General features: G+C 40.7%; 1 protein-coding gene across 1 annotated transcript; it reads left to right on the forward strand.

Moving 5' to 3' along the window:
* Positions 1-935: 935 nt before the first annotated feature.
* On the forward strand, positions 936-24492 carry pard6a (par-6 family cell polarity regulator alpha). Its single transcript, XM_027161969.2, has 3 exons — positions 936-1249; positions 5158-5380; positions 21220-24492. The coding sequence occupies exons 1-3, from the start codon at positions 1187-1189 to the stop codon at positions 22062-22064; spliced, it is 1131 nt and encodes a 376-aa protein (XP_027017770.1). The 5' UTR covers positions 936-1186; the 3' UTR covers positions 22065-24492.
* The last annotated feature ends 382 nt before the right edge of the window (positions 24493-24874 follow it).

The following is a 24874-nucleotide window of genomic DNA, read 5'->3' on the forward strand; positions in this document are numbered from 1 at the left end:
GTTCTGCCACCACGTGTTTGGCTGATTCGATGACTGCATGAACATTGAACATTGCACATTGTTTGTTTGTTTTGTTTGTTCTGCCACCACGTGATTGGCTGATTAGATGACTGCATAAACATTGAACATTGTTTGTTTGATTATTTGTTTGTTTGCTTGTTTGTTTTGTTCTGCCAACACGTGATTGGCTGATTAGATGATTGCATGAACATTGAACATTGCACATTGTTTGTTTTTGTTTGTTCTGCCACCACTTGATTGGCTAATTAGATGACTGCGTGAACATTAACCATTGTTTGTTTGATTGTTTGTTTGTTTGCTGGTTTGTTTTGTTCTGCCACCACGTGATTGGGTGATTAGATGACTGCATGAACATTGAACATTGCACATTTGTTTGTTTGTTTGTTTGTTCTGCCACCACGCGATTGGCTGATTAGATGACTGCATAAACATTGAACATTGTTTGTTTGTTTTATTCTGCCACCACGTGATTGGCTGATTAGATGACTGCATAAACATTGAACATTGTTTGTTTGTTTTATTCTGCCACCACGTGATTGGCTGATTAGATGACTGCACGAACGTGCAGGTGAACAGGTGTTTCCTATAATAAAGTGAAGTTTGACTGTATATCCACACTCTGTACTGTAATTAAAACAGATGACATTTGTTCTGGCTTACAGCTGGCTGTAAATATGTTTCCTTTTATAGTCTATGAGAATGGGAATACGTTTAAGCAGCAGCCTTGGCACAGTAATAAAGATCCTCCCTTTCCTTAAAACGCCACATTTTTCCGATTGAAAGTTCATCACTTTCCCCAGTTTGTGCTGGCGATTGTTCTTTATAAATAGTTAGTGACATATTTAAAGTGACGGCGGTGTGAGGCAAGAACTGACTTTGCCCCGCCTTCAATTCTCCATGGAAACGGCAAACCGGCCGATATTTCAGTAGGAGCCAGTTTGTCGTTTTCGCCTGCGTAAACAGCGTGGCCGCTTGACGTCATTGTTATTGAAGACACGTAACCCCGCCTTTTGTGAACGCTGTAACGCGCGAGCCCGTGTATCTCCGGCAGTATTGCGGAGTGGCGGATCTGCGTCGTGTTCAGGCTCCTAATGCGTCTTACAGGCAGCTGAGTCAGTCACAGTCGCGTCGACTTTAAAGCTGAGGATCCACACGGGGAATAAACATGTCGAGGAACCAGAGGACGCCGCAGAAAAACACCGACACTGTGGTGGAGGTGAAAAGCAAAGTAAGTGAAATGATCCAGTGGTGCGTTTGGTGAAAGTATCAGTGTGGTGTAGTAACCAGAGTCCAGGACAAGGAACGCTGATGGAGCTGAATGCGACGGTGTGTGTTGTTGACACGTGATGCGCGAGACGCACCAGTCTGTGCTGGATCTACTGCGGGGATAAAGAAACGAACGGACTGTTTTCTAGCACGTCATATCTACCAGACCTACTCATAACCGTCTCTCTATATCAGAATATAAGAATTATTGTGCGTGTAAACGCCCCAGTGTGGATACACCGGTTTGCTCAGATGCAGCACAGTGATGGTGCAGTAGAAGAGTGAGGACATGAGACCACATGATGTACCTTCAATAACACGCACCATCCAGGCAGGAAAAATAGCTACCCACCTGTCTTATGCATGCCTCTGCTCAGATGAATTTGTATAACTTGTAATATTTTATTATTATTATTATTATTATTATTATTATTAATAATAATAATAATAATAATAATAATATTATTCAAAGTCTTTAGCTCCGAGTTCTCGTAGGTGATTGTTTGTTTGTGATTAATTCAGGATTAAAATCCTCAAACGCTTTTACCGAATCACAATGTTGATTTTTACAATCCCACAATTGTTTTTAGATGAAGTCCTACTTAGTTATTGATCCATACATTTAAAAAAAAGAAAAAACAAGATGATCAGATGTATATGAACGATTCACTTATCTCACACGCACATCACACTTTGCCATCGTTTTTTTCAGTGTGTGTGTACGTTTGCCCCAAAACACACACACACACACACACACTTTGCCATCATGTTTTGTGTGTGTGTGTGTGTGTGTGTGTGTGTGTGTGTGTGTGTGTGTGTGTGTGTGTGTGTGCGCTTTTGCCCCAAAACACACACACACACACACACACACACACACACACACACACACACACTTTGCCATTATGTTTTTTAGGTGTGTGTGTGTGTGTGTGTGTGTGTGTATATATACATTTCAGGAAAGCAGACCTGCAGTACTTGTATTACTCTCAATACTGAAGGAATGTTAGACAAGTGCTGTGGTAACACGTAAAAACTAAGAATAGCAATAGAAAAAAATGTGATTTTCTCCTGAGCATCTTATGAAATTAGAGGCTTCATTCTGACCGAGACCACTTTAGGCAAGGAATGGAAGTCGGATGTGGAGACAGCTGAAGGTAGTAAACAGGCTGAAAGCAGGGATGGAGGCCTGGAGTTGTGGTGTTGCCTCAGCTAATGGTTGTGCTTTCAGCAGGACTTAGCAGTGGACTTTCTCTTGGTCGAGGAACCGTGGTTGGTCAGTGGTTAAGAGCCCTCGAGTTATATGTTTGTACTGTATTCTGTCTCACTTGCCTGATGCACAAGTGCAAAGAAATGGAATAGTATCATTAACCATTCTCTCACCTTCTCCCTCTCCCTCCCTCCATCGCTCACTCATGAGGGAAGGATTTTTAAGGAACTCAAACTTTCATGTGTAGATCTATAGTGAGTCAAACTCCATGCTAAATGTTAAACCAATTTGTGTCAGCTTGGGCGCTATATCACACTGACAGCTCTACCTCCTTCCTCTCATGAGTCATGGCAGGGCCTTTTTTAGGATCTCATCACAGAAAGATTTTTTTTTTAAAAAGTGTTTCAGGAACCTGAATAGATGCCACGGCACAGTGCTTCTTCTAAGAGACTTTTTAATGGAGTGCAGCTTGAGACTGATCCTGGCATGGATTTAGTCATGTGGTTCACAGTTGATTAGCATTTTAGTATTAGCAACACAGCCAGTGTGTGGCTCTGAGGAAACAGCATTAGCGTGAGCATTAGAGAAAGCAGTTGTCATGAGTTTTGCATATTCTCCCACATACTCTGCATGTTTCTGGCAGGTATAATCCCTCTGGTTGTTCTTGATGGCTATATATCTACTGTAAATATCAGGATTCTATCAGGGTAATGTGTGTGCACGTTCGCTTTGTGTTGAGGTAAAAATGTTTTTCAGTGAAATAATCCCCTTTTTTATCTCTTTATTTGTCAAATGATGTATTTTAAAACATTATAGGACAGAAATCAGCTCCCACGAATCAAGGCCATTGGTGAATTCTGTAGACTATTAGCCATTCTCAGTGCATCATGTTTGTTGTATATCTTTTCAGGTTTCTTTTCAAAATCCCAGACTAATTGAATTGAAAAATATTTACGAGCCTGATTCCAGTTAACAGCCAATGGTATGTCAAGAATATTGGTATATTTGAACAAAAAGGACAATTTGGACAATTTCTATTTATAAAAAAGTAAAAAAATATCTTTATTTCTTACTTTTAAATAAAGCAATGTTTGGAAAAATGTTTAAATTTATACAGACTATATAAAGATATATAAGAAATATAACATATAAAGAAGCTCCATATGACCGAGTCGACTATTAAATTAATTCATCTGAATGAATGATCAGGAATAAATGTATGTTTTTTAACCATACAGTTCTGAAATAAATCAGTGAGTAAATAGGGAGCAGCTTGGTTTCTGTAGAACTCCCTGTCCCCCATTTCCCATTGCTGCACTGTGTAAATGGACTTTATACAGAAGCTATTTTTAGATACTTGAATCCGTGTTAATAACTTTCATTGTCATCATGCTGCCTCTCTTGTATTTTTTTTACCCACAATGCTTAAAACATCTACATACCTTTGTGTGTGTTTGTGTGTGTAAGTTCTGTTGTTTAACTCCCCATCAAAACCAGCATTGAGGATATGGATTCCCTCAGCTCAGCTCTGTGTGTGTGTGTGTGTGTGTGTGTGTGTGTGTGTGTGCGCGCGTGCGTGTGCGTGTGTGTGCGTGTGCGTGTGCATGTGTGTGTGTGTGTGTGTGTGTTGATGTCCATCTTTGTCTTGATCTTTGGCTTTCAGCTTTCACTTCAGTGAAGTGCACATCAGTGAGATAGGAGGGTGCAGGTGGCCTTCAAATTGATACTGAGGAGAGATGCTTCGTGTGTGCATGTGTGTCTATTTGTGTCTACATCGAAATCAAAGTAATCTCAGCCTGTCTTAAAGTTTACAGCGATTCAGATTCACTGATTTATAAGAGTCAAAACTGAATCATCTTCTGAACAGATGACATTTCAGAAACATTCTTTCAGTCAGTTTGTTTTAATGCGTGTGATTGTTTTGCATTAAATGAATATTCCAGAGTTTTTTGACCTTCCTTCACTAAGAAAGAACAGATTATATTATATAACGCACAACTTCAAATCCTCCGGTTGTTAAAGTAGGTCTAATTCCAGAAGGACAGATTTAGAGCTTTACAATTTCTTTGGACTGAAGTATTGTTGTGCTCTATAAAAGTATTTCTCATAAACAATTTTACAGGTGGCTCTAAAAGCATTAGTGAGCTTTTGGGAACTGGGTTTTCTGATGATTTGTCAGAACAGAGAGACATTTTAAAAGAATTATTCCCTGCAATCACGCAGGAGATAGAGATTAGGTTAGTTCAGTTCGATCCTGATGCCTTGTTCTCATGATTGATGATTGTTTGTGTGGATATTTTATTTATTTTTATTGTTAAGTTTAGTTTTAGTCAAAAGAATATGATCAGCTCTATGATGTATAAACATATTTTTCTGAGAACATGTATTATGACCTTGTTGTGTGAAGAAGCACCAAGGAGACACATCCTCCTATCTTGTTTTGTCTATCTTATTGTGTATGTTTTTAGAGACCAAAACCGAACAAGATAACAAAATACTCTGGTGATCAGCCTGTTATTACATATCACTTTCTTTTGTTTACTTCACGTTTTGTGTCCACTTTATGAATGTCATATGCCTCTACAGCCTGACTCCTGGCTGGTCTTCTCTTGTTCCTGATCTGACATCTGAAAGATTGACAACATTTATGTTTCTCGCTGTAGTTTGAAGCAGAATACCGGCGATTTGCACTACAGAGGAACGGCAAAGTCAGCTTCCAGGAATTCTACCGGCTACTGCAGAAAGTGCACCATATTCCAGGTGTTGACGTGCTACTGGGCTACGCTGACGTCCACGGAGACCTGCTTCCCATCAACAATGACGACAACTTCCACAAAGCGCTGTCTTCTGCCAATCCTCTTCTGAGGATTATCATCCAGAAGAGAGGTAAGGAGCTTTAACTTAGGGAATGAAGGGCAAAATTTTGATACATTTGTTCATTTGGGTTTTGTGACTGTTTTGTGGATAACACAATCAGGCTCATTTCTGTGAAAGACACTTTTAGGTAAACATATGCCATAGGCATCCATGTCTGGAATTTCAAGAGGCATGTGATTACCCTCTCTCAGCTCAGGGATGAAGATAGCACCTCCGTGTTGTTCTATGGGACAGCATGAGCAGCATTTCATGTGTCATGGAGGAAGCACATGCAAATGTGTATGGTAGATGCTGTGTGATGGCAGAGGTGGTGGGAGAAACTTGGCAAATATCCCATTTGAAAGAAAACAGGGATTAAAAAGTGCCCTTGGTTGTGTATCTGTTGGATAGTGAAGACCGATGAACAAAGTTTAAACTGGTCACATGTAAGGGTTAACGTTAAGGGTCGGAGAGGGAAGGAGATGGTAAGTTATTCATTTCCTAAATCAGTATAACATTAATACTCATCACTGGGTTTCATCATGCTGTTGTAAGTGCAAATGATGGTGTTGCTTTGGATTGTAAGGGGGATAGGGGTTCTGAGGTAGTTTGTGCCAGTCAGACCCATCTCAGCCATAAGTCTGGATCTGGGCCAGATCAGAGGAATGCTGATACTGTAGCTGTTCAGAGGGTAACAAAAACACACGGTGTCTCTCTCTCCTTCTCTCGCTCTCTCTCTTTCTCTCTCCCTCTCTCTCACCCCAGTTTTCCAATACTGCTGAAATCAGTCTGTGTTTCTGATCACTTTAACTTTAACCTGTGGTATAACAAATCCTGGAATCACGTTGCAAATTCCCAGAATTCCTCCCAGAATTTATTCATCACCAGTTTCCACCGACTAGCTCGTTCTCTCCGAACACATTGCAGCTTCCTCTGAAACACATGAGGCTAAGCCAGTGCATCATGCTGTGTCACAGGGCAGCTGAATGCACTCAAATGAAAGCATTGACTGGCCTCTTCAGCATACAGGAGCTTACAAATGCCCACGATTAGCCATTTTTGCTCTGATTGGCAGGTGAAACACTAATGTTGGGTGGATTATGCTCTCTTAGGCTTCTAGCCATGAATGGCTGTGGCTTTGCCAGGATATGAACTCGTGATTACTCAATGATAGGGCGAAAGCTTTTCACTTGGAGCTGTAAAACACTTTATGAATATACAAAAGCACCCAGAGTATACTGTGTCTATCGTCCATGATAATGAGTCCATAAATATTCTGCCCAATAAACTTTATGGGCTTTAACCAAAAAACATGATTTCACAGTGATGCCCCTTGTGACAATTTCTGCTGTATGTACAGTGCTGTAATGCCTCAGTGGCTCAGTTACTGTGGTGATTATCTCTTTAGTGAATGTGTGGCTGTTTACTATCAGTGAGGGACTTTTAAGAAAACACGATGCAGTGTCTAGAAGCAAACATAAGTGAGCCTGGTTCAGTCGTCTCAGTCCCCTCACTTTGTGTTTGACGGACCATGAGCAAGGGAGGCTTTGTTATTTCCAGTGCCTTATTAGACTGTGTATTAAAAGCTGAAGATCTGTGTGTGAGTGTGTGTGTGAGTGTGTGTGTGAGTGTGTGTGTGAGTGTGTGTGTGAGTGTGTGTGTGAGTGTGTGTGTGTGTGTGAGAGAGGTTGAAGGACAATGTGTGAGTCTTACTAACTGTTCTGAATGAAAGGTTATCGCTGCTAAAGCATTAAGTTTGGCTCTCAGCACTACGACACTCTCCCTCACACACACTCTCACACACTCTCACACACTCACACACACAGTGATGAACTCAACACAACTAGCTGGATTGTCAGAATAAAAGAAAGGAAGGGTGAAACTCAGGAAGGTGTGGTGCTTTGCTTTGGTCTCAGTTGTGGGTGGGTCAGTTTTGACTCTTTGACTCTAAATCGCATCTTACTGTCTTCACAGTGATCAGATCTATACTCGGTAGAATTTGTGCCAGGCTACACTGAAGCTGTTCTAGTGCCTTGTGGTCACTCTTTATGAAGACGCTTTTTTTTCTTTCAGTTTGTCGTCTGTTTGTATATGACAGAAGAGAAGGAATGCAGACACATTTATGTTATTATGTAGAAACCTCATTATGCATCCACATAATGAAAGACAGAGGCCTTTTCATTAACATCCTTGTTTATTCCAGCACCCAGGACCCTCCTGTTCATGCTGACTCAGAAAAGAACATTTTCAAGTCAAACAGCTCTGTGGATGAAGTGATAAAGCATGGCAATTAAACACCCCCTCATCACTTAGCTGGACTGAGTTGTATCTAACACACACACATATATATATATATATATACCCTTAATATCACAAAAATGATTTGTCCATTTTTTTTATTTGTTTGTGTGTGTTTATGTGTAAGAAGCAGCTTAGGTTCGACCTGTCTTTCTCTCTCACCGTCTCTCTGTCTGCTAATCGGTTTCTGTTTAATATTACCATGTTTTATTAAATAACTCTGTTCGCTGGCCTGGAAAGTGGTGGCTCAGACGGCAGTGGTGGCTCAGACGGCAGTGGTGGCTCAGACGGCAGTGGTGGCTCAGACGGCAGTGGTGGCTCAGTGGTGGCTCAGAGGGCAGTGGTGGCTCAGTGGTGGCTCAGAGGGCAGTGGTGGCTCAGTGGTGGCTCAGAGGGCAGTGGTGGCTCAGTGGTGGCTCAGAGGGCAGTGGTGGCTCCGTGGTGGCTCAGAGGGCAGTGGTGGCTCCGTGGTGGCTCAGAGTGCAGTGGTGGCTCAGAGGGCAGTGGTGGCTCCGTGGTGGCTCAGAGGGCAGTGGTGGCTCAGTGGTGGCTCAGAGGGCAGTGGTAGGGCAGTGGTTGCTCGTAGGGCAGTGGTGGCTCAGAGGGCAGTGGTAGGGCAGTGGTGGCTCAGAGGGCAGTGGTAGGGCAGTGGTAGGGCAGTGGTGGCTCAGAGGGCAGTGGTAGGGCAGTGGTGGCTCAGAGGGCAGTGGTAGGGCAGTGGTGGCTCAGAGGGCAGTGGTGGCTCCGTGGTGGCTCAGAGGGCAGTGGTTGCTCGTAGGGCAGTGGTAGGGCAGTGGTGGCTCAGAGGGCAGTGGTAGGGCAGTGGTGGCTCAGAGGTCAGTAGTGGCTCAAGCAGTTAAGGTTCTGGGTTGTTGAGGATTGGAGTTCAGGCCCCAGCATCTTAACTCAGAAAAAAAGAACACACTAAAGCACAAAGAAGGAAGAGGGACTGAGCAGCATGCTAAATGTGTTCAGGCCCCAGCACTGCCAAGCTGCCACTGGTGGGCCTTTGAGCAAGACACATAACTCTCAGGTGCTGCATCAAGCTTTAACCGGAACTTCCAAAGTTATAACAATAAAAATTTCAGAAAGGCCTTTCCTCCAGAAAAGCAGCAGCTGAATGGAACACAGTCATTGGCTGAGTCTACTTTTATCTCCTCCATGAGATAACACTGCACTGTTTTTCTGCGTTGGACATTTTTGGACATTCTTTTTGCTACACTAGCACAAGTTCCTATTTAGCATGCTGCTCAGTCCCTCTTACTTCTTTGTGCTTTAGTGTGTTCTTTTTTTCTGAGTTAAGATGATAACTGTGTTTGTGCACAACACAAGGGTAACAAGGGTATATAGCTTCCATTTAATAGATAGATATATATCTGATTGTATAATTTTTGCATCACACACAGGCAGCACAGTACAGCTATAATCTGTTCATACTTGTGGTGAAAGAATCATTTGACTAATGGAATTTTTCAATCACTACCTCCCACACCATCGCCACCCACACCTCATCCTTGATGATAATGAACGGCAGGGCGTTACAAGAGTCATCAGTACTACATTCTCCTACAGTGAGTGCATGCAGTGTATGTGGGCCATTAACACAAATTACAGCCCCGTGTTATGCTGGTCTGTGTGGTGATTTTTTAGGCGTATACAGTAGTACAGTAGGTGTTGTCGAAGTGTGGAAAATCACAAAGGAAACATAACAGGAATTGCAGACTGGCCCGACGTGTTCTGAGGAATGTGGTTTTAAAAAGCACTCGTGTTTATGATGTCGTGGAATGTCAGGCTTTGAGTTGAGGGACAAACTTGATTTACAGGTTATATTAAACTACGGTGATAGTTTGGAACTTGCATTTATGTGTTAATCCTTTTTGCAATGACTGAATGTCTGATTAACTGCAACTCTCTAATTATGGAACACTAGTTTCATGTAAGGGCTTGTTTTTAACCCTTGTGCTTGTGGTCACTTGGATTACTTTGTGAGAGCTGCCATTGGATTAGTTGTGGCTTTCACATTGTCTGGCACTTGTTTCCTGTCAACTGTTGGAAGATAAGTCTTGTAACACTTTCATCACTTGTCTTATTATTGACAACGGCATGGTGATTTAGCGGTTTGTCTCACACTTCCAGGGGTTGGGGGTTTGATTCCTTCGAGCTCTAACCTTAGACTGATTGGCATCTCTAAATTGTCTGTAGTGTGTGAACGGGTGTGCGATTGTGCACTGTAAGGAGCATCCCTAGATGCTATGAAGGATAAACAGTATAGAAAATAAAAGGAGGGATGGATGGATGGATATTCTGCCAGAGGAATGATTTGTAAATATTATTAGATGAATGACTTGTATTGAATAACCCCAGTCCTATGTCTGTCTTGCTCATTACAGATCTAAGTCTCCATCCTGATTTCTGTAAAGCTTTTTTGTGATTATGTCTATTGTCATTGAATTAAAAATGTTGAGATCCAATAATTGCAGTCACATGATATCCTTATACAGATTTTTCTAAAAATACTTGTCTGCCATCAGCTTTTACCAGCAGTGCAGTCAACAAAAATATTACCAAGAAACAGCCGGAACGTGGTACAGACCGATCCTGCTACTTACTTGATATCATTATCATTCCAGACTACAAGCAGAGTGACACATTACTGATATGATGTGGCGGCTGTACTGTTGGGATCATCAGTAATCCCTGATTATTTATTCCACACCAACTTTCTCTCCCTCTCTCTGGAAGGACATTAGAGTGATTTGCCTAAGTGAAACTGAGAGGAGATTGATGGTGCTTTTAGGGTGAGCTCATCCAGCATAGCAGTGAGACAATTGGGGGGCGGTGCATAATGGAGTTCTCCTGTCAGACGGGGAGCAGCAGGCCACGGAGGCATCTACACTACAGGCAAATTAAAGAGATGTGCTCTAAAGTTATTTCTCACATACATTCCAACATTAGTGTTGGGCTAGATTACAGTGTCTGCACTGACCATCCAACGTGGCCAGGCCCAAGACTTAACCTGTGTCTGTGTCCATTATACCTTAATGCTATATAAGAGCTCATATCACTGCACTGCATGTTTCTGATAAGGTTAGGCAGCATTTGAGTATGAGGATTATAGGAAGCAGAGGGATGAGTGTGCCCTATATATATATATATATATATATATATATATATATATATATATATATATATATATATATATATATATATATATATATATATATATATATATGCAGTTTAAGCAGTAATGTGTATGAGGGCACACTCATCCCTCTGCTTCCTATAATCCTTATAATATATATTATGTATGTATGTATGTATGTATGTATGTACAGGGAAAGTGCAGGTACACATGTTCCTAGAATGTGTATGTAGTCAAACAGTCACTCCATCTGTACATGGCAACTGTGTGTGTGTGAGTGTGTGTGCGTGCGTGCGATACATGACAGTTGTATCCTAGCAGCCATATAAACAAATGTTTATTTTCTATATAAATCACCACTGACAGAAAACATTGTATACTGAAATTCAACTTCATTGGAATTCTGCAGTACAGGCTTATATAATGTATACATTTAAAACTACAAGCACAATTTATCCATAAAAATACAAAAACATGTTTTATAGCATGATTAACATCTCAAAACTATTTGTAGTGTGTGTGCGCATGCGTGTGTGTATCTATCTATCTATCTATCTATCTATCTATCTATCTATCTATCTATCTATCTATCTATCTATCTATCTATCTATCTAGGAGCTGCTTTGGTCACATGGTGTTCTCTTGTAATAAGGTGTGACTGAGGAATTAATATACAGAGGCCACGAGTTAAGTTTCTAGAGAATTATTTCATGACCTCAAGTAATTACATCGTCACAATTATTGTATTGTTTAATGAATGAGACACAGAAATCGATTGCAGTAGGTCACTGTGGCCACAGGAGCCTAGGCATGAAAATGATTGATAATATTACACATTACTTCAGATAGTGGAATGATACGTAACCACATACTGGAATCAGACATATTGGTATCCCATTCGCTTTGAAAAATAAGAGCTAATAGTTTTATTTCCTGTACTTCATTAACCAAATCATTAATCATTAACCATGTAGTCAGTATGTTCCCACAACATATTACGTCAGGAGCTCAGGTTACACCATTTGCGGCCATAACTTGTGGCCGCAACAAACTATTTTGTACCTTTTTTAGATTGATTTATTTTTAATTCTTATTATATTATTTTATTTTTTAACAGTTGTAGTTGTAGTTGTAGTCTTGTTAAAACTGTGTGATAGCTGAGCATTTAGTCCTGGCAGACAATGGAGAACAAAGTGCAAAATATTCTAACAATGTTTTTGTTCTTCCTGCTGCCATTTTCACTAATATATTTCTGATAATATATTTTATTTTATTTCTATCTACAAAACTTTTAGGCTTGTTGTAGTGATACGGATACTGATACTAGCCACCCACAGTCCTACAGTATGATCAGAGGGATATTTGTATGTAGATACGGCTGATTTTTGAGCCAGTTGTATCTGTACAGGAACCAGAAAACAGTCTTTAGACCGACTGATTTCAGCAGAAATTTGAGACTGGTGCTTGTCAAACTGTGCGTGATGATCTCTTTCAGAGTGACAGGCAATAATCTTAAATTCTGTAACACACTCTGCGTTTCATGCTAGGTTACACATTGGAGATGCTCGAATAAAAAAGACCTGTGAGAAAAGAAAATGTTCAGCTTACAGAAGAAAATGGGGTTGCATAAGCAGAAACCAAGCCTTTGGTATAACAGTAGTAGCGATCTAATCCCAAGAGAAAACACATTAAAAAGAGGTGAGGAAGAGGAGTTTGTGGCTAGCTAAAGCAAAACATAAACATTTCATATGCTGCCCTCCTATTGGTGGCTTTTAGATAAGAGCAGCAGCATGAAATTTCAATACGGGTCTTAACACCAAAAATAACAACTCACAAACAAATAAACTAGTCTTACTGTGTTAAACAGGATTAAACCCGGGAAGGTTCAAATGAAATTGGGATAGTGAGCTAGAAACTGACACACCAAAGAGGAAGGGAGAAAGTGAGATGAAGAAACATTCAGAGCAGAAAGGTGTGGAATGAGAGAGAAAGCGTGGCACAGAACAGCATCTGTTGTGCAGGTGTATGTTCTTGGCTAGCTCAGAGTCTCTCTCTCTCTCTCTCTCTCTCTCTCTCTCTCTTCTGTATTAGTGCCAGGTTAGACGATCAGACAGAGCACCTGGCACATGGTGAGAGCGCAGACTTTTGTTCCACTTCTCTACAACCTTCATCCTCAGTTTTTCTCTCGTCTAACCTGATACCTTAGTGATGGGGAACACGTTTGCTCCTCTTCTACATTCGCCAATATCTCTGTGTCCTCTGGCGCTTCTCCTACAGGCTGTAAGAAGCTCCATATTTGCATTCTCCAGGCCACCGCATTGCCAAAACAATAAGCTAGCTGATCAAAGAGCAGAAAGGGTATGTAAGGTGACCGGCCTGCCTGCTGAACAGGTGCGTGTATCTGAGCTCGGATCACCATGACAACCGTGCAAATACAAACCACTGTTTAGGTAAAAGCAGGAGAGGGTAGCAGGAAAAATAATCGATGTGAAAGAGAAAGGGTGAGACGGATGAGACGAGACTGGGAGCCTGGGTTCCTGCTATTCGAATTTTGAAACGTCTCCTGGATAAACTGGTTCAGGCTAAATTTAGACTGGATTTTAGACCGCAAAGCCAGCGCACACTTCACTGCTCAGTGTAATGCACATTCGTCATCAGATTCAAGTCTTTTTCTGAATGAGGTCTGGGGAATCTTTAGGGAAATAAGGAGCCGTGGTGTGATTATGCCCAGCTCTGTGCAGTAGTGGCTCCAGTCTCTGTCCATTTCTCCCCCTCCTTCCTCTTCATACCTAAATCTGAACACGAGCGTGGGCAGGACTGTGTGAGGACAGTGCAGTGGACAAGGAGTGGAAACAGACATACTGTTTCACAATGTGAGGGTGTGGCCTTCACTGTATGCTGAAAATGAGAAGAATGCTTGCTTTGCTTGGCAGCTGTCCATGTGTAGATTAGGAGGAGAATTCATGCTCTGTATGTTTACCTGCTAGGAGATGTTTCTGGATCAGTCATGCTTTCTTTACATGATGACAAGTGTTTTTTCATGGCCACAGGGATATCGGTTCAAGATCGGGGCTGTCGCTCTGGGCTATAAATTAACGCTCCGTGATCCGAAGGTACGCCAGTTGTACCATTACTCAGCTCTGAATGTTTGGGGCAGGACAGACAGAATGAGAAGTGAGAAAAGAGAAGTTCAGCTTTACCTGTTTAACCTCAGCGGAGGAAGAGAAGCTGTCACAGAGGAAGTTTGTATTGTTTTGAGCTTATCTGTGTGCTCTTTAAAAACAACAAAAATATCAACATTTATGGCTATATTTTATGGTATAGGAAGTATTGGTGTAAAGTAGCATGTAATGAAGGTTCAGGATTTATCTAGATCTGTACAAATAGAAAGAAGAAATATACAAGGTCAAGATAATTGTTCAGAATGCAGGATGTTGTACGTGTCTCAGGTCCTCATTATCCTGTAATAATCCCAAACAAAGCCCCATTTGTCCAGTCCCCACAGACTTGTTTATACTGTAGACTCTCACTCTCTCACTCACTCACTCTCTCTCTCTCTCTCTCTCTCTCTCTCTCTCTCTCTCTCTCTCTCTCTCTCTATCTCTCTCTCTCATCTTTTCTGGTCATCATTAATGAACTTATACAACAGCACACAGATACATGTGACTTTGCATATCAAAACATTTCTATTACATGTGAGACTTGGCCAGTAAGACAAGGAGGGTTAGGGAGAGGGGGTAGTCTTAGTGGCCATATGGCCAAGCATCAGTCTCCAGATGGTCGTAACACAGAGTGAGGTCATACACTTTAAGACCAGACACGTGAAGGAGTATACATGTGTTCGCCTGGTATACTGTAAAACACCACACCCTGACAAAGGTGGTATGAAAAACAGGTCATTAATATAATTGCTGTATGGCTCAATAGCAAAGTGAGATTATATCACTGTTACTTCCTTCTGCTCCAATACCTGAAACTGAATGTTTTCATTTCAACGTTCATCTAAGACTTATAAAGAAATAATCTTTTTTGTGCTTTGCCTTGAGAAACCCATGAACAATCTGAAAGCTCAGCTCTTTCGAAATAACATTCTAACATGATACTTGTAATTAAAACACTTGTTTAAAGAAACACTAAAACTATTTAAGAAATCAAAAATGACCCTGAATTTGGATGAAATTTTTTGTAATATTCTTTCTTAGTTTCTATTTTTTAGTAAAGATCATGTGGTTTAAGAAGCAAGCTGAATTTAGTTGGGTGTAAAAACATTCAGTCTGTCTAAAGATGTCTACAACCTTTCTAAGTGTGATTTAATTACAGTTTTTGTAATCCGAATTCGAAAGTCTGTCATGCTTCTGCATCATCATCCTCCTCATCAAAACAGAGAATAGCATCTACACTCACAGGGTCATGTTTAAATGCTGTGAGTGACTTTTAGCGCTGATGTGTATGATGATATTGAAATAAATGAAGGGAAATCTTATCGTTTCAAGAAATATAGTATCAGTAGTATCAGTGTTTTTTGTAAAATATAGAAGAAAATGTTTTTTTACCTTTAAAATGTGTAAAGATTTTTCACACAGACACATTTTTGTTGTCAGATGTTTTTCCTCTTAATAAAAAAGATAAAATCTGACGAAGAGAATTTGACAACATACATGGGAACTTTCATGTGATCATAAATGTAAAGCGATTCACGGCTTGAAGCAGCGAGACTCCGAGACGTACCGATGGCATCAGATGTCTCTATTATAGCCGGCACTAACAGCAGGTTGGTGGAAGCGATCCAGCTTATCTCCACTTTCCTCCCTGTAATTATTAATGTGCTTGATGCTGGCCTCCAGGATCACATCAGATGGACAGGGAATACCACGTCTAATCTTATGCTCCGCAGGTCATGCCAAGGCCAGGTGACGATCAGAAAGAAGGCAGCAGTATAGAATTAACAGGGATTAATAAAGAATTATTAATGACGTTCATGCGGGCTTCCCCAGAGATGACACTCTCATAGATGTTGATCAGTCTATTGCTTTGATGTATCCCATTACAGACAAAATGTCATTCAATATAGCAGTGTCAATGTAATGCAGAAGATAATGTCAACTAGCAGAGATGTATGAAGGGTTTGTTTCATTAGCGAATTAAGCTATGAACAGCACGATAACTAGCATGTCATTTGATCATAGTAGGACGAACGCAGCACGTTACCGAGACTAGACTGCAGTTTAGAGACACAAACCAGATGAAGTCAGAGACAAGGAAGGGCATTGTATACATTAGCCGGAATTATTTTTTCCTTTGATGATGTGTAATATAATCAAACACACTGCATCCAGATTTTCGGAGCTCAGCGGCTGACTCAGGGTCATAATTAGATCAGATCATGTCAATCTACTCTTGTCTAGACTTTTGTTCTGCAGGTGAAGTCCAAAGCAGAACAGTAACTGTATCACCTGTCCTAGCATGGTAGCACGGAGCCTGGGCGCTATCACAGTGGACACGGGGTGCAAGGCAGGGGGCACCATGTACTAGCTCCATCCCATCACAGGGCACAATAACACACACTATCACCCATTCACACACTACAATCAATTTAGCCAATGACACATGTTTTTGGACTAGAGAAAGAGCCCTGGAGGAGAACATGCAATCTCCATGCACAACGGGCAGAGGTAGAAATCAAACTCCTAACTATAAAATTGCGAGGCAAAAGTGCTGTCTAACACAGTCCAATAGTGCAAATTTAGTCAACATTGTGACTGCAGTGACAACTTAATGCTAATGATGAGTTTAAATGAGGCGAGGACGTAACGATTGGTAGTACTGCTACCTCACATCTTCTCATTCTGAGCTTGGTTAGGGTCTGTGTGAAAATCAAGCGGAGAAATCTGAGGATGCGATTGTTTCTGGTGCCTAAGATTTAACACAAATTGACCAAAAGGTAGGTCAGAATTTAAATTTATATTTTATTAAAAAATGTATTTTTAAATTTAAATTCTAAATATAAATGCATTAAATTTATATTGATAGTTCTATTAATATTTATTCATCATCAGGGTAACTTGCTTCTCATTTCTCACAGGAATAAGAAAAATACTGCAGCAAGCTACAGTCATTAAGCACATTACAATTATTTTATTATAAACACATTTAATCTGAACCAGAGTTCAGGTTTAATTTAAATAGAAGAGTTTTATGACCAGAGAAATATCATCAGAAAATATTCACGTGATTGCTACAGTAGGACCAAGGCAGAAAGGAGCACATTACAATACATACTGTGACACAGACAAGTTGTTGATGTTGAGCCTCCAACAATAGTGTTTTGCGGGATAAGCTCCAGATCCACCACCTCACTTCAATTTAAATTAAAATGTATACACAAACATAATGGCTGTCCATAATGATAAAAGAATCAAATAGAGTAGCGTAAAAGCTAAAGGATAGGGGAGTCATGATGAAATACAGTGATATGAATGTAGAATAACTGGCATGAATAAACTGCATATGTGTAACTGTCTGCAGTTATTGGTGCAAAAATGATGCAAAATTGTCCTGTGAAAAGTGTCAATAAAGATAAATGAATGAATGAAATGGGGGCATGGAAGCCTTTATTCTCACCACATATACATTACAGCACAGTGGAATTCTTTTCTTCACACATCCAAACTGAGGAGGTTGGGGTAAGAGTGCAGGGGCAGCTATAATGCAGCACCCCTGGAGCAGGGAGGGTTAAGGGCCTTGTTCAGGGGCCCAACAGTGGCAGCTTCACAGTGCTGGGGCTTGAACCCTGATCCTACAATCAACAACCCAGAGCTTTAAACACTTGAGCCATCACCGCAACAATCAATGAATCAGTGAATATAAACAAGAGAACAGCATCATCATACTTGCATATTAATATTATTTTACTTCATTTGCTTCTCGAACACATAGACTGTAAGTCAGTAAAGTTCACCCTCTTGTCATTACACTTATGAAGTGTTAACATTCATCGCTAAGCTACCTTATACTAGCATAACATTTCTCTTTGGGCCTGGAACCCCTAAGTCAATATAGTACCATATCTATAGTATTAAACCCAGCCCATTCACTGGATACACTCATTCCAATAGAAAGCTTGGCTATTATGGATTGCTATGGCCAAAAAATTCAAGACCAGAACAGGCCTTATTGTTTGGACCTGCCTTCATATCATCAAACATATTTCACTAGCACAGGATTTGTGTTTGACTTTACTCCCAAAATGCCAGAGTGTCCAAAGAAAGGAGAGGTAGTAATCTAATTCCAAGAGCACGGTTTAGAAAGATCTGCACTGTCTGTGCCCTCAGGTTTGGGCTGCATGACTGTAATTCATTGCTTATATTGTTCTTTTTTCCTCAATACTTAGCACCATGGATTTTTGATAATGACAGTTTTACAGTTCTGTCACTGACCAATATTTGTTTTCTTCTTTCTTAACAATTCAGATCCATTTGTCCTCATGAACCTTCAGCCAGAGTGTTTGTTAATACCTGAGATGGCCTTCTATTCAGTTACAGAGAATATACAAAGAATTTTACGAGATTTTACAGATACAAAGGGCCATAAGAAGTGTGTATGTGTCTGTTCTGGGGTATTGCATGTTCTTTGGCACTCTAGACAGGAGTAATCTCATAGAAGACCCAGTAATGTGGGTTAGATTTAGTTATTTCAAATGAGCGTCTGAGTGGTTTGGAGGCAGATTAAAATGGAAGCTAACATCCTAACTTCTTCTGATCGACTTCCCGCCTGCGAGTATCCTCTCTGGTAGTACTCACACAAGGTCACTGGAGCGGTGGGTTCCTTGATTTGTTATGTACTGATATTATTATGAGGTCCAGATGAAGTGATTGATGAGAGCAGCAGAGCAGATGTGGAGAGTATCTGGCTCATTAAGGACACTAGTGAATGCAGCATGAATTTGTTTGTGTGCGTGTGTGCGTGCGTGTGCGTGCGTGTGCGTGCGTGTGCGTGCGTGTGCGTGCGTGTGTGTGTGCGTGTGTGTGTGCGTGTGTGTGTGCGCACATGCGTGTGTGTGCGTGCGTGCATGCGTGTTCTTCAGGTCTAAGTACTCCATACATGTCAAAATGCTTGTAACAATTTAACTGTAAATTCTACATACAGTTATGCTCAGTATTTTTATGAACAGACGTTTCATATACAGTAAAATTATCTCTATTTATTAGAGCTATAGAGCTTTATATACCTGAACTTTCCTCCAACATAACACAGAAGGTCCGAGACAACATTCTTTGTAGGTCATCTAGCTTTTGAGTTTTTGATTAAATAATTAAATCAGTCATAAAGGCTTTTGATTTCCAGCATAGTATCTAAAGTAAAAAATAATTGCAGACCCCTGGGGTCCTCGGATCCCACTTTGAGCACCGCTGCTCTATGCATCAGCATCTGCTCTCTCAGTGGTACATCACATTACTACCTCAATTAACATAATGTTTACAACAGACAGTATGATGGCACCAACAATCACACACTATCCTGATTTTATACACCATCAGTAATACATAAATGAGCTCATGCAGAGAAGGGTGACACCTAGACTCTCCCTAGCATCCCCCAAAGCAGCTCACCTCCCAACATTGTGACCCCCTGTCTGGCTGGACGAGACTCCCTCCTTCCCTCCCTCCAGGCCTGTGCAGCTTTAATAACACACACTGCTTTCCTCACTGCAGGAGTCCACGCTCTCAGTCTAATGGAGGGAGACTGGCAGACTAAGGCTCTTGCTATGCACAGAGAATACAATATAAGTCAAACAGCAATCTAAAAATTGCAAGATTTTCCCTCTGAAAGCCCAAATCACATGTTGGAATATTTTATTTGTTTAATTATTTGTAACAATTCGCAATTAACTCAATTTGTGAAAATGTGTCTATGCATGACGACATCAAAATGTCCTTATATGTCATTGTTATGTGAATGATTTGTGCATGTTACATTTATTCTTTCATTTTATACTTCAAATAGAAATAAATAAATAAATTCCACATTTAGACAAACACAACATTCATGCACCAAGGAGTGCACCGATTCTAGTTTTTCAGTGTCCTAGTATAGGGACATTTTATATGTATTTTCATATTCAGACTCAGACTCTGTTGTCTCTGCTACAATGGATGCACCATGCTCGGCACATATCGATCAGAATGTGTCCCTTGTGTGGGGACATATGTTGCTTCTCATTAAAGCGAGGGTCAAAGGGCAGACTGTGTCTCGCTCAGTCTGCCCATTACTTTAACCCGTACTTACCAGATTAGATGTGAACTGCACCCTGCTAATAAATTAGATATGTAATAAGCCAGGTCCAGACCCTTCCATGTTTTGTGGTCTGACAGCTTAATTAATATAAATACCTATGTGAGGTTTAGAAGAGCCCCTATTTGTCTAGTGTAGAATATGGTTACGGTGATTAGTTGCAAATTATGCTGAGCCGTTTCAGCTGAGTCTGAGACTTAGGAGTCATTTGTGGGATTAGTATTTTTCTAGAGTCTTCTGGAGTGACTGAAAACGTCTTTGTGCACTAATTATCTTTATAGGGACAGATTGGAAAGGAGCCATTTGAATGCTCCCTCAGAATAATACTTAGAGGAGCTGAACCGTTAAAACGTATAGATTATATAACAATATCAAACGTCTACTAATCAGGAATATTTTGGTAACACCACAAAGCTTACATTTCAACTCCTGAAGATGATGTTGATTAGTTCTTTAAATGTTCTCTACATGCTGAAAATAAACACAAACCTACACACAGCTGATTGATTTAGTCACTCTTCGTCACGAAGGTGTAAATGACTTTCTGTTTTTTTTCCTCCAGTGGGTTGTAATAATCATAGTCTTTTTTGTTTTAGTCAAGGATTCGGATACAAAACAATGCCACATTGCAAAACTAAGACAAATTATTATTTTATACTAGCCACTTTACTCTCTTTACTCTAGAATGATGCTCTTATATGTTTATCATTACAAACTAGTCATGTTATGGCCCTGGAGATGAGACATCTATAAAATACACTGACCAAGGTTTTTAACTGAATGAGACAGTTCTATCTATTCATCCATACATCCATCTTTCTCTCTGTTTGCCTTGCCATTATTAGCATGTATTGTGTTCTTTAGCACTGGCTGCTCTTTGTAACTTTAGCATTGGTAATGCTGCATTGCTGTCATTTTCAGATATTTTTTGAGAAAGAAAGTGAATATAATAGAGTTTGCTTAGTCATGATGAACAGATAGCATTTTTTATATACTCAAGTAGCCTAAAGTAATTGTACCAGTTTGTGCAGATGCATCATCTGAATCCCTTCTGTGCCTGACTGGCACCGAGGCTCAGATGAAAGTAATGTTTCCTTTTCATCAGCATAACCAATTTCTTTCTCTTCTTGACCCATAGATGTGGACGAGCCTGTGGTCTTTGGGACAAACTCTCTGCAGAGAAGAAAGAAAGGCCTGGCAGGTCTGCGTGCTACCCAACAGAAGAGTAAATCGGGTCTTTTGATCGGCTTCCCACAGGACTTCCGCCAGATCTCTTCCATCATCGATGTGGACATCCTGCCTGAGACACACCGCCGTGTACGTCTGCACAAGCATGGCACCCACAAACCTCTGGGCTTCTACATTCGCGATGGTGTGAGCGTTCGTGTCACCTCACAGGGCGTTGAGAAAGTGCCCGGTGTCTTTATCTCACGTCTGGTTAAAGGCGGCCTGGCCGAGAGCACAGGACTGCTCGGGGTCAATGATGAGATACTGGAAGTCAACGGCATTGACGTGGCTGGCAAATCACTGGACCAGGTTACAGACATGATGGTGGCCAACAGTCACAACCTTATTGTGACGGTCAAACCAGCCAATCAGCGCAACAACGTGATGCACAGATCGAGCAAAACCTCAGCTGGCAACAACTCGGGTGGCTCAGGAGGATCTGTGCTTTCCCAGGACTCCATTCCTAGTCCTGCCTCACAAACTGTTAGCCAGTACAGTAACAGCAACAGTGTATTGGAAGGAGACAGTGATGAAGATGAATCCGACCTCATTATCGAGAGTGACAACTTGCTTGCCTACACGCCACATCATCTTACCAATGGAAATGGCATCGTTTCTTCTTATGGTCAGAGGTCACTCCCACAGAGCGTCTCATTGCCTAGTACCAGCTCTATGAGCTCGCACAACAGCAGCCCCAATAAGACGAGCAGCAGCCAGGAGAGCATGAGAGAGGACGGCAACTTCATCACATTGTGAAACACCTCATAATATTTAATCATATTAAAGACTTTTATGCACAACTAGTACAACGTGAAGGCTACATGTTTATGGTACTGTACCTACTGTCACAAAACATCAAGATGATGTTGATCTCTATAAGAACTCACCACCCCAGCTGAAGGGGAATGTGACCATAGTGGAGCTGGTGGTGGCACACGTGACGTGGACCATCTCCGAACTAACTATGTGCACATCACCCCATGGAAGTGCCTTATGGACATATGGTCGCATTTTTACAGAATAAATTAACTAAAGATCATTCATGTCATACAGCAAAGATACATTGTGCCACAACTAATGAAGGAGCAGCAACTAGCACACAAACACATACTCTGTGTTGTTCACAGTGGTGTTGATGCCTTGATGCCTAGTCCGATCTCCACCTGTACTATAGTATTGGTGGAGTCTGTGTTCTCCATCACATGAACTCAGCAGAAACACTGGAATGTTTATCTGATGCTTCCTGCATGTCAAAATGGCATAGTAGCATTGGTATGATGAAGAATGATGAAGAATTTAATAACGCACCTGTAATAGTACTGTTTTGTTCCATGATGTATGTGTTATGCATCTCTGATATCTGTGATTTAGGCTCCAGGAAACTTTGTTAGGAAACACCATGTTATTTTTATAGCATCAATGATACATATACATTCTAGCTGTGGCTTTCCCATTTGCTTCTCCTCTACACTAACTAACAGTCTGCCTTTCACCATACAACCTCTTCTTAAACATGCCTTTGATGGTGTAATTTTGGGTATAATTTGCTGCTGAATGTGATTCAGCATTACAAGTCTGTCCTATGTTTTAAAATCCATAGCAAATAGACACCAAATGATTGCAGCCAAAAGGAAGAGGAACAATACAGTAACCTACACCTTGCATGAGGAAATGGCAGAAATCCAGTTCTAATGATGTTTGAAAGAGAAGTTCACACTCTTATCAACTCTTGCTATCAGATTCCACTCATTCTCACTTAGCTGTGTTCATGTTCCTCTGCACTGAAATTCAGCATCTGACTCATTTCATTTCTCTCAAAATGCACATTGTTTCAGAAGGTATCATCTACCCAAGACCTCTCTCACCTCAAGCTGCTTAAAGAGTTTTGAACCCAGGGATAGCTGCTTGACCCCAGACTCGGGTGGCGTCTCTGCTTTTTGAAGATGGCTGCCTATAGATGCCTACCTGGGGTTGTTATCCACTCTCCCTAGAAATATATCAATAATAGATGTTTTACTCACACTGAGTTGTGCCTCAGATAGAGATAGGGCGCCTTGACCTCATGTGGACCCAGCTGTCTGCGTGCTGTCTTATGTGCTGTATGTATTTTTTTTTTTAAAGTAAATTCCTTTCATGTTTATAAAGGCTAAAATTCAGCCTGACTGGGGAGCTGGTTTGTTCAGTCCTCTCCTGCTCTCCGTTTGTGTGTGTAAAAACTCAACAATGGAGGAGAATGAAGGAGTTGAAGGAGCTAAATGTTGAATCAAAATGTTGACTTTTCACCACCGTTCCATCTTTTTAAAAGTAGATGAAATGTGGCCAGCAAAAACACAAAATATGCCAAAGTGTTTAGAAACCTGTGGATAGGTGTGTTCCTGGCAGGTGTAGTTTCATTACTGGAGCCTTCCTTATTTCCACCTCATCATATTTATTTCCACTCTGTCACATTAAAGTTATATTTAACAGGTCTTCGATTGAGAGAGGCTTCAGAACCGGGTTTGTTTTGACATACCCAGACACAACGTCTGCAAATCTAACACCTCTGATTCACTGGGACAGCTGGAGTGAACATGAACTAAAAGATGGACACAATCGAAGTGGAAGGGCATTTAAAAGGGACCGGACAGCTGGAGGGGTATTTCTGGGAACTCGAGATTTGTCATCCTACTCTGATTAGGTTATTTAAGAGGATTTATTTTTAGGAGAAATTGTTGCAAATGCACTGGTTATTATTTCTGAAGGGCAGTATAAAAAGATATTCATATATTTCTCTCTGTCTCGTTAATCAGTTTCTAATGATATGAACAGCACACAAATTGGAATAACAGCCACCAAAATAAAAAGTACCATAAACCTAATTTTTTATGTATGTAAATGTGTATGTATATATACAATGAGAAAATGAATTACAATTTTGTAAACGAGCCCTTTTTATTAAAAGCGCAGTATATATACAGTATATGTGTAAAATATGGAAAGTATTTTTCTTATTCTTGTACTTTTGTATGTATATTGGAATCCAGGAGAAGACGTTTCTATTTCTTTTGTGTGTGTGATGAAGCAAATGGAAATCTGAAGAAATCTATGATTTTACTCTAATCCGATGGGTGGAGGTGTATCATACTGTGAATGCAAATATGCGAAATTTTAAATTGTTCTATGGAAATAAAAGTATTCAAAACAATGCATGGTTGCTGTCTTATTTAGAGCTACATAGTCAATACTGACGTTCCACCCCTGGTCGGAGTCTCGTCGCTCTGGTCATCCTGCCAGGGATTGATCTGGTCAGCCAGTGACTCATGGGATTGCTGTGGATTGGACCGCCCGGAGACTGTCATGCCTTCTCTGTGTCCGTCAGCTGTATGGTCTGGTCTTTATCAGCAATCATTTGAAGACTTTGGCAGGAAGGAATTAGTGTTGGGTCTGTGGTGAACTCAGAGTTTGTGCTGACCCATTGGTTCCTCAGGAGCTCTCTGTTGCACAACTATAAACTGTTGTAGAAATGACATTGTTTATATTTACACTATTTCCTGTCCAGTGTCACCCAAATCAGGATGTGTTCCATT

The sequence above is a fragment of the Tachysurus fulvidraco genome, chromosome 13 (genome assembly GCF_022655615.1).
Source record: "Tachysurus fulvidraco isolate hzauxx_2018 chromosome 13, HZAU_PFXX_2.0, whole genome shotgun sequence".
Classification (NCBI taxonomy): domain Eukaryota; kingdom Metazoa; phylum Chordata; class Actinopteri; order Siluriformes; family Bagridae; genus Tachysurus; species Tachysurus fulvidraco.

What these genes read in the sequence shown, in the direction of transcription:
- pard6a (XM_027161969.2), top strand. Translation starts at nt 1,187, where the DNA reads ATGTCGAGGAACCAGAGGACGCCGCAGAAAAACACCGACACTGTGGTG. An exon ending in TGGTGGAGGTGAAAAGCAAA is followed by an intron (nt 1,250 to 5,157) that starts GTAAGTGAAATG and finishes TTCTCGCTGTAG; the next exon opens with TTTGAAGCAGAATACCGGCG. An exon ending in GATTATCATCCAGAAGAGAG is followed by an intron (nt 5,381 to 21,219) that starts GTAAGGAGCTTT and finishes CTTGACCCATAG; the next exon opens with ATGTGGACGAGCCTGTGGTC.